The sequence below is a fragment of the Pinus tabuliformis genome, chromosome 7 (assembly GCF_031772625.1).
Source record: "Pinus tabuliformis cultivar Carrire ecotype Pingquan chromosome 7, CPIR1, whole genome shotgun sequence".
Lineage (NCBI taxonomy): Eukaryota > Viridiplantae > Streptophyta > Pinopsida > Pinales > Pinaceae > Pinus > Pinus tabuliformis.
In genome coordinates, this window is record NC_142293.1 from 1,318,573,723 (window position 1) to 1,318,587,584 (window position 13,862).

General features: G+C 35.1%; 1 protein-coding gene across 1 annotated transcript; it reads right to left on the reverse strand.

Moving 5' to 3' along the window:
- Window positions 1–6,334: 6,334 nt before the first annotated feature.
- On the reverse strand, window positions 6,335–6,991 carry LOC149252419 (uncharacterized). Its single transcript, XM_089456662.1, has one exon. The coding sequence runs from the start codon at window positions 6,953–6,955 to the stop codon at window positions 6,338–6,340; it is 618 nt and encodes a 205-aa protein (XP_089312788.1). The 5' UTR covers window positions 6,956–6,991; the 3' UTR covers window positions 6,335–6,337.
- Window positions 6,992–13,862: the final 6,871 nt, after the last annotated feature.

Below are 13,862 nucleotides of genomic sequence, written 5' to 3' on the forward strand. Positions count from 1 at the left end.
AATATATTAAGAATAAAGAACCCATAGGTTTACATGGTTACATTTATAGAGTATATTTCCAATCCTTAGTGATTCCAAAATCTAAGGAAAACCTTAATTACTTAGTCAATTTTAGAGATCAAGCATCAACGAACATAAATTTGGATCTTTATATCTGGCATGAATAACAACTATAATTTGAAGTATGAATTTTGAAATTCCAGTTAGGAATTTTTATGCCACTTTGTCATAAGAGATGTACTCAAAACAAAGTAGGTTCGCCTAAAAGAGAAAGGATACTTCCACAATAAAAAAATGTTGTAGAAATACAATGTTTGATTTCAACGTTCCTTCTAAGCCTATTAAATGTTATTCTGCAGTAATTGAAACTATCACAAGTTGGCAAGTGGTACACCTTAGAGTATATTCAAATAAAGCTTCACCAAATAATAAAATATTTGTTATGGGGCCAATAAATCCTAAGTAAGTGGGTTCATTCTCACATGGAGTTATAGATTAAATAAATTTATGAGGAAAGGAGTTGTGTGCAAGAAATTTTATTCCAAGAATTGTCTAATTACGGGCACACCTTGTGGTTAGTTTTGGCATGCACTTCAGTGATGTTGTAGCAATTTGTTAGGTTGCACTTACTCAAAGACATGCCATGCTTAACCTTGTTTTGCTAACTTGGTGCATAACTATAGCCAAAGACAAAACAAAAATTAAGATAACGAAGTATTGTAAGATCTATGAAGTGAATTAAACTATAACAAACTAAACTACACATGGGAAATTAAGAACAATGCTAGAGTATCTTAATTATTGATAGACGAAGATGAGTTAAACTTACAAAGAAATATGTTAAGATATCTCCAAGTTGCAAGCACTTGATCAAGCTTCTAAAGGAGGCTAAAAACTCAAGAGAAGGAAATGAAAAAACATTAAAGAAGGAAGAACTTGCAAAGACAGATGATGAAACATAATAGTTGAGTGACCATAATTGAACCCTTATTAATGAAGTTAAGTTTGAAAGGTAATGTCTACATGAGACAACATCAAATTTTCTAGCAAAAGAGATGATGTGAGTGTTGACAAGGAAATATGAAAAATGACAAAGTAACCTTAAATAAAAATGAAGTCAAAATGGAAACAAAAATAGAAATTGAATTAAAACAAAAGAAATTGATGGATAATATCACAATTTTGCTTCAAAGGAGAAGAGAAGATAAAACAATGTCATTTGAAAATAGTTGAAGAAATTAACATCCACTATGAGGACACAAAGGCCAAATTTGAAATGCATAAGATACTTGATAGTATTCCTCAAAAGCTAACATAATCAAAGACTAAGCACAATGGCTCAACCATGATATTGTAAAGTTTATGGACAATGAAGAAAAACCATCAAAAATAAAATTGCATCAATGTCCTCATTACCATGTTAGTCTGCAAGAAAGGAAAGTACTCATCAACATCCCCAATTCTGTAAACGTAGATGACATAGCTAATGACATTCCTAGAATCAAAAGTTGAGGATGATTACATAATAAGATATTATAAAAAACCATAGACTGCAACAAATTGACAAAGTTATGTAAATATCTATCACCAATTTTTTTTAGCAACATTCGAGTATCCAAGATCAATGCTAGTAAGAGTTAAATATAGATGGATAAAGAAGAGAGAGAATGTTACACCACTAGAACAACATCACACATGAAATATAAGTTAGCCCTTCCATGGGGTCTTAATGTAACAAGGTTATTTATGTGCCTAACCATATTGTTATACAATGATAATGTGTTAGTCCATTATCTCTAGAGTTAAGACCTTACTATAAATAAATATGGCCTTTGTCATTATAAGGTATACTAAATCATAATCACACTTTCTCTTCTATACCTAGAATGTGTATTTTTGGTGGTGGGGTTCCCCTTGTTTACATTTATAAAGTACGCGATACATGACCCACATCTTTAAAGCTACATTGCCTCCTATCTTTATGTATTTATGCAGTATTTATTGTACTTGGTGATCTTCTTCCAGACTCTCTCTCTCTCTCTATATATATGACTAGTGGGATTGGCATATGGGATAGTCTCATACTTGCATGACATGGGGTCAATTCTATTTGCTACCACCTTGACCACTATATGCACCATGCCTACCCCTAATATGAACATGGGTTAATTAGGAGAACACTTGCATGACATGGGGTCGATTCTATTTTCCACCAGCTTGACCACTATATGCACCATGCCTACCCCTAATATGAACACGAGTTAATTAGGGGATCAAACTAAAAACTTCATAATATTTTACCTAAAACACTTATATACTTTGCAAAGTAAACTACATCCCAAAACTATCATTTCTTAATATTAAATTAAACATTTATAACATTTTAGGTATATTTTGCAACAATCTTAATTTATTTACATTTAAAATAAAACATAACTATTAAAAAAATCCATTTATAGCCTCACAATTTCATCCATTAGTCATTTGAATTGTTTTTTAACAAAATAAAACATAACTATTAAAAAATCCATTTATCGCCTCACAATTTCATCCATTAGTCATTTGAATTGTGTTTTCAAGAACAAATCCATTTATAGCACAACATTCATCAAAAACATTCATGAGGACTTGTTTTCTCCAAGGACTTGTTTTTTCCAAGAACCTTATTCTCTAATTTATGTAGGATGGTATTATGGTTTCAAGTTCTCCTTTGTTTCTTTAGATATATTTATATTTCAAGTAATTGTAGTCGTTAATTGAAAAAACCATTTCTAATCAACTTTTTAATAATTTTTACTACTGGTTTGATTGATTTATCACACAAAAATATAGCAATCCAATTAATGTTTTCTTGGAATGCAAAACCCACAATTTTCTTTATCATAATGTAACATACCTTCTTGCAATGTAAACAACCTATTTTATTTTCGTTGGGTTTTAAGATCTTGGAATATAAGTTATATATATTCTTCTCTCTCACAAAGTTTGGTTCTCGTGTCAAGTTCAATTAGTTGTTCTTTATTGCAACGTTTCCATGCCATAAGATTTTTAAACCATATTTTGATATTGAAATTGATTCTGCCAAAATGTGTTCTTCAGCCCAGTATGGAAAAGATGTTGTAATATATGGAAGAGATGTTGTAATGTCCTCTAATGTCCTATAAACATTATGACTCAATCAACTTACACAAGGATAGAAAAAAATGAAATAATAAAATTAATAATTTACAACTATTAATTAAAACATTTGGATGTGGTAAAATTACATAAAAATAAAAATAAAATAATAATAAAATTAATAACTATAATTATAAATAATAATTAAACCAACCTATATCCATCTTAACTCCAAATCTAACCGAGAGAGATCAAATCTAAGGTGCAAATCTCTTTTAGAGTGAAAATATATTGATCCCACTTGACACTTAGTAGATCCAAAATTAAAATAGATCTAGAGATCAAATCTGAGGTGCAAATCTCTTGTAGAGTGAAAATATATTGATCCCACTTGACACTTGGTAGATCCAAAATTAAAATAGACCTAAGCTGGTATATATGATAACATTGAACATGGTTTATGCCTTGTGTCCAATTCTCAACACCCAAGGTCTCTTTTGTTCAAATATATGTATATCCAATATATATTTATTATGTTACTCATTCACAACAATATTTTCAAAAATAAAACAAACATAGTAAAACCCTAATAGTGTTGAGTCACACAACATGATAATTGTGTTACTCATTCACAACAATATTTTCAAAAAAAACAAATATGGTAAAACCCTATGGTGTTGAGTCACATAACATGATGATTGTGTTACTCATTCATAACAATATTTTCAAAAATAAAAACAAATATAATAAAATCCTAATGATGTTGAGTCACATAACATGATGATTGTGTTACTCATTATAACAATATTTTCAAAAATAAAAACAAATATGGTTACTCATTATAACAATATTTTCAAAAATAAAAACAAATATGGTAAAACCATAATGGTGTTGAGTCACATAACATGATAAATGATAATGGTGTTGAGTCACATAACATGATAAATGATAATGGTGTTGAGTCACATAACCTGATAAATGATAATTGTTTAGAGCACAAAATTTGGAAGTGTGAACTCTCCTTGTTGTAATGATGACAATGGTGATTGTGTTACTCATTCATAACAATATTTTCAAAGATAAAAACAAACATGATAAAACCCTAATGGGTGTTGAGTCACATAACATGATAATTGTTTATATTACAAAATTTGCGAGTGTGAACTCTCCTTGTTGCAATGATGACAATGGTGATTTGACGTTATGGTTAAATACGATGAGTGCCTTCATTATTGTATTACTATGTTATGGTTTAATAACAAATCTAGTGTGTATTATTTGAGATGGCTTAAGTTTGACCTAGACATTTATGTGGGTACTAAACCATCTTATGGGAAGAGACGACACCTCATAAGTTGCGTATATATTCACAACTCATTAGTCATTTGTAACTTGGGTTGAGAGGAGACCTCATAAATTGCGTATAAATTCACAACTCATTAGTCATTTGTAACTTGATATTGGATTTATTGGTGATTCTTTTTCACATAAGGACACCATATCTCTAGTTCACTTTTCTTGATGTGATATTTATGTTCAAGGTTTATGTTGAATAAGGGTTTGCCAAAGTATTCACTATAGATCCACGTTCTCTTTTAATCATTTTAACATGGTATGAACGCTAGCATGGACTCTTCAACATTCACTATTCAACATTGTTTTAGTGTTCTTGTAGGTCATAAACCAGGGGGTTTTAGCACGCTTTTTGGGACATCAACATACTTCTAGGGCCTTTTCATCCCCTCCTTAATAGCATCCTCCTTTAACAGTTTTTCATCCTTTTCCATGAATTGAAGAGGAGCTTTTGAAATATTGCACTGGTTAGGGCTGTTTTACTTTTGAAACAAGGGGTTTCCACTTTGTTCGAAGACAACAATATTTTCCTGGGCTTTTTAACCCTCCCCACCACAACACCCTTCCCTTTTTAGTGTTTTTGTTTTTTCAGGTGAATTTGAGGATTCTTTTTCAATTCATTGTTGTTTTTTTTACACAACATTGATAATGGGCGGCTTTCGCCTATTCTTTTAAGGTTTCCTCCTAAATAAGGCTTTTAGGGCTTTCTCCATTGTTGTGAAAGGTTGATTGGCAACCCACTTTTATGGATTCCCATTTGAACCTAACCAGTTTAACCACTTCAGCAAACATATGTCAGACGCCCACATTTTTTATCTGCATGGAAAGCTGCATACCATGCCACACATTTACATTCCAGTGTACAATGGGTTTCCATCTAACCAAATTCACCCAATCATGACCAAAGCAGTGTTAGTGTATTTTACTGCTGTAGTGTTTATTTGGAGGACTATTTTATGGCCCAAGCAAAAGCAAAAGCCATCGGAGGTAAATGAGAGCTGTGCCTGTGATCGCACACCTGAAATGAAAACACTATGATAAATATCTGTGTACTGTAGAGTAGCTGCAAATGTTTTATTATTAGTTTTCGGAAGAACTTTTATGATGTGCCGCAGCAATTTTTTCTGTAACAATTTTCACTGTGAAGAGCAGCTGAAAACTGTTGGGAAGAGACTTCCGTTGCACTTCAGAAAAGACATTGCTGCTTCTATGAAAACCAGATTTGAAGAAATCCGGCTAACCAAAAGAGGCTCTTGTATGTGAAGAACCAAATAAGGAGAATATTGTGATTTGTTTGTGAAATGCTTGCCAGTAAAAGGCTAAAATTGAAAAGGCTGCAGAACATTCTATTTTTGGGAAGAGTAGGGCTGTAGTGGAGAAGTCGTGTTCCGCCTACAAAGAGCAGTGCGATAGAAACAATAAAACGAGATATTTTGTACACAAAGAACTTAGTGTAGTTGAGCGCCACAGAGGCCAATCTGGAATATGTTAGTTATTGGCATTGCTTGCATCTACTTTTTGGTGGTGTTGAATGTCATCTCCTTTGTATACATCCGGGTGTGAAGCCCTTTTTTTATCGACCTAACCCTAAAATTACAATTACAGAAACTGCATACTGAACCAGATCAAGCTATTGTGCAATAGCAACCTAAGATACAAAATAAATTATTACAGGTGTAGATATAGACCCTGTGGACAAAACACGATTGTCACTATAATGACAACTCTCTGGTAGCACTTCCGAAAAACCCTAGACCCGACCCGAAAAACAATCCTGGGTTACATTGGAAATACATATTTCAACATCCGATAGAACAGGAACTGGAATTACCCAGAAGGTATTCGTCAAATGCAATACAAAATCTCTTCAAGAGCACTTGTCTTTAGATGAATGGGAGAGTTTATGCCTTCTTCTGGAAGAGTGCGTGCTCCTCTTCTCCTGACTGTATTTAATTTCCTTTACATCGCCTGATTTATTCTCGTGGCTCTTAAATTTGGTCTCGGATTGTTTTCCCCTAAATTCAGAACCCTCTTGTTTTCGCTTCTGGGAAATAAGCCGCTGGGTTTCGTGTTCGAGTCTGATTAGGGCCTGTTCTCGCATAACATCGGCATAAGTCGAAACGTCAGCGCAGGGAGATCGTTCGCCCGCAGCAAAGGGGTCGTGCCTGGGAGGGGATAGTTTCCTGTTAAGCCTGCGTCTTCTGTAATCGTTTTCTCTGTCAATTATACGCTCGCGTTTTCCAAAAGCTTTATTAATCTGGCCGCTGTTGTCGTTTTCTTCGTCTTCTTCTCTATGGACGGCCTGTAATTCTGAGATGAGATGCTTGGGCGCTGTGTATGACGACATTTTTTCCACCAATTCTCTGCGGTGAGAGCGAGATTGGGGATGTTCTTCTTTTTCTTCGTCCTCCATGGGAATGAAAGCACTGTAACCCTCAAATTTCGCGCGAGGGCCATAGATATGAGCGTCAAACTCCGTATCCATTGCCGAAGAGATGATATTTACAGTTTGTGGAGGTCTCCTCACTTAAATAGGGTAGGGGCAAAATTTTGGGAGTTGTTTTTAATGTGATTTTTTAGATTTTTTTGGAATTAGGTGGAAATTTTGATTTGTGTTATTTAAACTAATTTTTTGATGGTATATAGTTTGAGTGGGCCTAATGGTTAAGAACATGTGTTTCCTTCTAAAAGGTCACAAGTTCAAAACCAGAGGGGGTAGAGTATGTATGCCTTCGTAGACTTAGTAGTCAAATCGCTCCGTGGAGGTGGGTTCCTTGTCCCACAAACAAGGGGGTGTATGTATGTATGCCTTCATAGACTTAGTAGTCAAATCGCTGCGTGGAGGTGGGTCCCTTGTCCCACAAACAAGGGGGTCTCATACACCAATTTGGTGTTTGGCTTGGCCGTGACCTTAAAAATAAATATTATATTATTATTAGAAAGAAAGAAATTATTTTAACGTCCACGAGGCTAAAGATAGCCTATGGGACAAATTGCTTCTTCATCTGCTTGATGTATTCGGCCCTTTTTCTGTGAAGCTTCACAATAAATGCTCCCAACTTCTTGACAAACCCCTCGCTAAATAGATTATCCCAAGAGCTAGCTGCCAGCATATCTGCATAACTTTCCCTGTTGTCTTTGAAGGCCTCACATTCTAAAATGAAATGTTTTTCTGTTTCCACTTTTCTGGAAGAACAAAAAATGCATACCCTTTCCTCCCACACTTCCTTTGGCCTTTTCCAGCGCCCTGTTTCACAACGAAGTTGATGAGAATTAGTCCTTAATTGAGCAATAAGAATTTTGGCTCTCCAAGAGATATTGGCCTCTATGTATGCTTTTGGTTGATGATTATGAGTGGGATTAAACACTTCAATATAGTAATTTTTCTTTCTTCCTAGCTCCTTATCCCAAGTACGTTTGTGGAACTTTTCCATAACAAAAGCTTTTATCTCTTTGTTGTTTATGGGACATGCGTTCAAGCAAATATCCCATTTACTAAACCATTTGTTATTTTGCTACATCGAAGTTTTTTTGCTCTCGCACAATCTATCATTAAAGACAACCTTAGGCCATCTACCCTCTTTCATTTGCTCAATTTTTTTTAAATACCTTATGACTCGCACCATAGCAATTGCTTCAATAGGAGCGGTCCCTGTTTCACTTAACAAGATATCATAAGGAACTGCACTTTTAATCTTAAATTTGTTTGTAATCAAACGCTTCTGAATTTTCTCAATTTGTCTCCACTACATGTTGGAGGTACTGCTAGCCCACAGTTCACAACCATAGAGAATCACTAGAAGCCCAAAAAGAGTTTGAGTGGTCTTCCAGTCCCATAACTCTGCCTCTCTACACCTATTTTGAAAAGCATAACATGCTTTCCAACCCCCCAAAGTTATTTTCTTTCTACAACCATTTCAGCTTAGATTTTTGTTGAAGTCAATCCCGAGGTATTTGTAATCTGCAACTTCTTCCAGAATGTTGCCTTCAAAGTAGAACTGATTCTGGGTATGTTTTCTTTTCTTAGAGAAGACCACTACTTTCGTTTTGCTGATATTAACTTGCATCCCCACACTTCTACAAAAATGCTCAAGGGATAGTAAGTGCTCTTGCAAACCAAGAGCCGATTTAGCAATCAGAATAAGGTCATCTGCATACAAAAGAAGCCTTATAACAAACTTGCACAAATAGATACCATCACCCCCTTGCGAATTTAACCACTCCTCAAGCTTGTCGGTATATAAACCAAAAAGGGTAGGAGACAGTGGGCAACCTTGCTTGATCCCGATATCGCTTCTAAAACTTTCAGAAATGCCTGCTGAAGTTCTAATTTTGACTTTCACATCTTCATACAACCTATGCACAACTGCTCTCAAATGTTTAGGAACCCCAAGTTCCTCCATTCTCTGGCAAAGTTTATCCCTAGGAACCGAGTCAAACGCTTTTTTGAAGTCAACAAAGCAACAACAGACTTCTTCCTTTTTCTCCCAAACTTTTTCAATGATGTGCCTTAAAGTTATGCAATGATCAACTGTGGAATCTTTAGGTCTAAAACTTGCTTGCCCTTTAGCACGCTTATCTCTTTCTTCTACCCACTTGCTAATTTTGTTTTCTAGCATGCTTCCAAATAGCTTTGCAAACAAAGGGTTTATCATGATGGTCCTATAATTGGAGGGATTATTGACGTCACCGCTCTTGAAAAGAGGTATTGCCAGACTAGTTGACCGATATGTGGGGAGCCCTTGTTGTATGATGTTGTTGAAGATTTTTGTAATGTGAGGTGCAAGAATCTTTGAGCCCCACTTTAGATATTTTGCTTGGAGTTTAGCTAAGTCTTTTGCTTTTCCAACACCCAACTTCTTGATACCCATCTCTACCTCTTGTACCGTGAAGAGTTCAGTATCAGTGTTGACCAAGGGGGAGGGTCAACCTTGGGAACCTGCTCATAGAGTTGCCTTGCATAGTCAAACCATTTAGAAGCTATAATATTATTTCCAATTTGTATCTTTTTCGGTTGGAGCTCCTTCCAAAATAATTTGGGATTATTTTTCCCAAGGAAGATTAGTTCTTCCTTCTTTGAAACCATGAAATCAACCTTTTTCTTGCTTAATCACTGCTTGTACGATTTGAGCTTTATGTTATCCTTGTTTGACTCTTTCCACATTCTCCTTGCCTTTTTCATTCCTCGTCAAACCAAGCATTAACCAGAAAGAAATTTGTTTAAGCCTTCTTAAAGTTTGTTCTTTTGCACTTTGCAAGTGCGCATTGAATTAAATGTGTTAATTCATGACTATGAAGGCTGTGAATTGTAATTTTCTCATTCTCAAAGAGCCTCTCTAGCGTCATTTTGAAGGTATTACAATTTTCTGGCATCAAAAGAATTCTGCCCTGTGGGAGATTTTGTTGGACATGCTGAATTTTTTACTCTAATTGTTTTTTTCCAATCCAAGAGAAACATAAATAAATTGGCTTGTGATCTGATTTCAAATCCCACAGCTGATCTCCAACCAAAACTTCTTCCATTTTCTCACACAAACCATGTAAGAAAATTACATAATCTACCACACTTGCTCCATTGTAAGTCCTGCAAGTGAAATTACCAATCTTTTCCCATCTAGTCAAGCCATTACAAATGACTAAATCAAAGGCCCCACATAGAGTAAGCAATTGTTCACCAAAGAGATTGCAGCCCTTGTCCTCTGAAATTCTTTCCCACTGATGATTACTTTCTTCTGTAAGCCAAATAGGGTCACAATCATCTTTACAACAAAGAATGCTAGCTTGCTAACTTGCAGTCCTAACATTGAAATCACCCATTATAAGGACTTCACCTAGCTACGAATATGTTGCAATATCTGCTTTTAAAGCTGCAAATGGATCTTTGTGGTCAAGCCCTCTACCTTTGTAGATTTTTGAAACCTATGGCGCAAAATAGCACGCTGCAATTCTGATGTGGTTTCCATTTTCTGATATTTTAAACCAAATGAATTACTTATTTGAGTCTTCTTTTTCTAATTGAATAAGACGACCTGCTTTCTCCCTTACTAAAACCATGATACCCCTGTGCCCTTTGCCATTCCTTGCTGCCTTGTTCCAGTATCCTTCAAACAAAGGTGTCTTGCACCCTTCATGCTCATGTGTTTTTATGAGGCAAATTATGTCTCTATTTTCTGTAATAGGCCCTAACCCAGGTCCTCGTCTCCATGGGTAACCTCTGGAGTTCCAACAAACTAATCTTAAGGAAACCTGGGTATGACTTGATTGCTATTTATTTTGACATGCAAGATTCACATTTGAGTCTTTGTCCCTATTTTCCCATACCGACCTTGCTTTTTGATTTCCCGTTGAAGAGTTTGTTGCCTCTTCTTTATTACCATCTCGTTGCTCTGTTATGGAAGGAGGTCCAAATTGCGCTATCACAACTTTGCCTTTATAAATCCATTCTCTCTTTCCTTCATCTTTCACTGCCCTAACCTTTAAAATTTCCTCCCTTCTTTCCTCCTGTTGTTTTACAGTTAAATCTTCTTCTAGGAAAAAACGAGAACCCCTCAAGAGATGTTTCTTGCTTAGAATAATATATTTATCACGCAAGCTAGGCATAATGACTTTTATGGGCCTGGCTCTCTCCCCGTTAAACTTACGCACCCTCCATGCTTGGCATATTTGTCCTTGCCATAGCAACTTGTCTTTCAAGAAGTCTTTTGCAAGGTCAAGAGTACATTCATTTTTCCCATAGTTTTTCACCCCTTTAATAATTATGTTTGCTGCCCTATTTTGTCTTTCCTTGCCTTCACTATCTTGCATGTTGTCAACCTGAATATTTGTTTCTCCTTCCTTATTAGCAGAATTGCTAATAACTTGAGCCCAAGTTTTGGAAACTTTGGTGGAATCTCCTTTTGTTTCTTCTCTCGTGTTCTCTTCATGGTTGTTTATTTGGGCAATCGTTTTCCCTTTATCCTGGGATGATTTCACATTCACCACCTCTATACTTTCCACTATATATTTATTTATGTTTTGCACATCTGCCTTCATGTGTTGCCATTCTATCTTCCCTATCAAGAGAGATTCCTGTAGCAATGCCACTTGTTCTTTTAAAATTTTATTGCTTTCTGCTAACACATTGTTCTCAGCCGTTATTATATGAATTTTATGATCTCTTTCCTGCCCTTTAGCTTCTAAAACCTCCAACCTTTGTTTTGCATTTAACAATTCTTTCACATAAAGATCAGATGACTAGGTGAGAGGTGTGGATGTGGGACTATATAAGGCAAAATCATCAATGACTTTTCCTTTGGACTTCTTGTTGCCACGTGCTTGTGGAGGAGACTTGTTTGAGTGCTTTTTGCGAAGGGCTCGATTACTTTTCTTTTGAGACCGTTTCTTCTTTGCTTGCTCCCATTTTAGATGGGCTATTCTTCATTTTAAAATGCCTCGATATTGTTTGACATTGACCCAAACCCACTTCCCAGCTTTGGCAGATGAGGCAATTTTCACTTGTCCTAAATCATTTGTCTCCACATGTTCTGAAATTTCTGGTTCCTTTGTCATGTTTGAATGCATTTGCTGCTGCTTGCTCGCTGCTTGATACTTCTGCTGCATAAAAACTCCTTGCTCTCACACTACTCACTGCTCACTGTTCACTGCTCGCTGCTCTCACTGCTGCCCACACTGCTCACACTACTCTGCTCTACTCATACTGCTGACCACACTGCTCACCACGCTGCTCAATGGTTGGACAAAAACCTCCAGCCAATTCAAACCCAGCTGCTCCTCCAAATTCAGTCATGTGCTAAATCGACTGCCAAATCCTCCATAAATTATTCCTCTAATTATAATGTGAAAGCTGCGGCCTGCATTCTGCGAGAAGTTTCCAGAGGAGTCCAACTTTTCTGTCAATGGAGTCATGATAAATACGACAATATAACGGCTAACAGAGACCTGGTGGTAAAGGAAATCAATGATAATGAACATATATATAAAATATCAGTCCACCAGAATAGCATTTCAGTTTTGATTTGTGGTGTACGCTGTGCAAAAATACATATACAGGTTCATAATTAATGACAACCCTTGAGGCTCACGCAGAACAGGTTCCTGAGGTTGCACACAGTCCCATAGTGAGATTACAGCCACTCTGGTGTATGCAGAAATGAGAAAACCAATTAAGTTACCTAATTTGATATTTAATATAACATATTTTTAACTTTCAAAATTGTTTCAGCAAAACGGCTTCTTAACAAGGCAGCCCGAATTTGCTTGTCTAGGGAGACCTTAAAATGGGTTCCATGAGCAGGGGAAGAAGAATCTGTTTCGTTAAGAGCATGTCAGCTATTTTGAAGCGCGGATAAAACCAATACTAATTTAAAAGACTTTGGCACACTGTCTAAATGCGACCTCTGACAAAAAAATCTCTAGGGCACTTCGATTGTGCAGGGTTACCCATCAAACTTGTAATTTCAATAAATTCTTATCCGATTTTAGAGAAATTAAGATGGTAGTGGTGTTGTATGGTTTCTTTTTCCAACATATGGGGTTTTGTGTTTTTAATCAATTTATGTTAGTTATTTATTTTTTTAATTGCTTTTTTGGATGGATATAATTCATTGAAATAAGGTTGAAGATAATTTTTAGGGTAAGGGAATTTTATTTTTAAATATTTTAATAATAATAAAATTGGGAATTTATTTATTAAATATTTTAATAATAATAGAGTCATATTTTAAATTGAATCATAGTATCACAATGGGTATATAAATTATTTTCCTTTTATAGATTTACATGAACCACAATTATATAAAAGTTACATGATTTATTTATTTTTGATAAGAGTTTTGTCAAAATTGTAATATTAATTATATTACCAGGGGTTTTTTTCAAGTGACATTAGTTTTCTTTCGGTGAATGTAATTATTATTTTTTAAATAATAACATTGAGTATAACCATAACTTTAATACTTAGATTTATTTTGAAATAAATTATTAAAATAAGCATTTTTAAGTGATTGTTCTTTTATGCTATTTTATAATGGTATAGGATAAGATGCACTCAAATCCCCCGCCTCTCAATACTTTGAATCCGACATAGTTCCATTATAGTTGGAGTTCTATTCACGGCGGTTTTAGGGGTTTTGGTCGTTTTTGAATTGATTAAAAATTATCAAATTAATTTAATTTTGATATTTCCTTGCATTTTAATATAGATTATTGGAATCAAACATTTTAAGACTAATTATGTTATGCCACTGAGTGTAGGCATGGGATAGGGGGAATGCGTTAAAATATCTTTATTCTTTGATGGGAATTTTGTTGAGAATATAATCATTTTTTAAAAATAAATCATAGTTTCACTAGAGTGAGAATTATGTCCATGGCACTATAGTTCCAATGGTTTT

What these genes read in the sequence shown, in the direction of transcription:
- LOC149252419 (XM_089456662.1), bottom strand. Translation starts at nt 6,955, where the DNA reads ATGGATACGGAGTTTGACGCTCATATCTATGGCCCTCGCGCGAAATTT.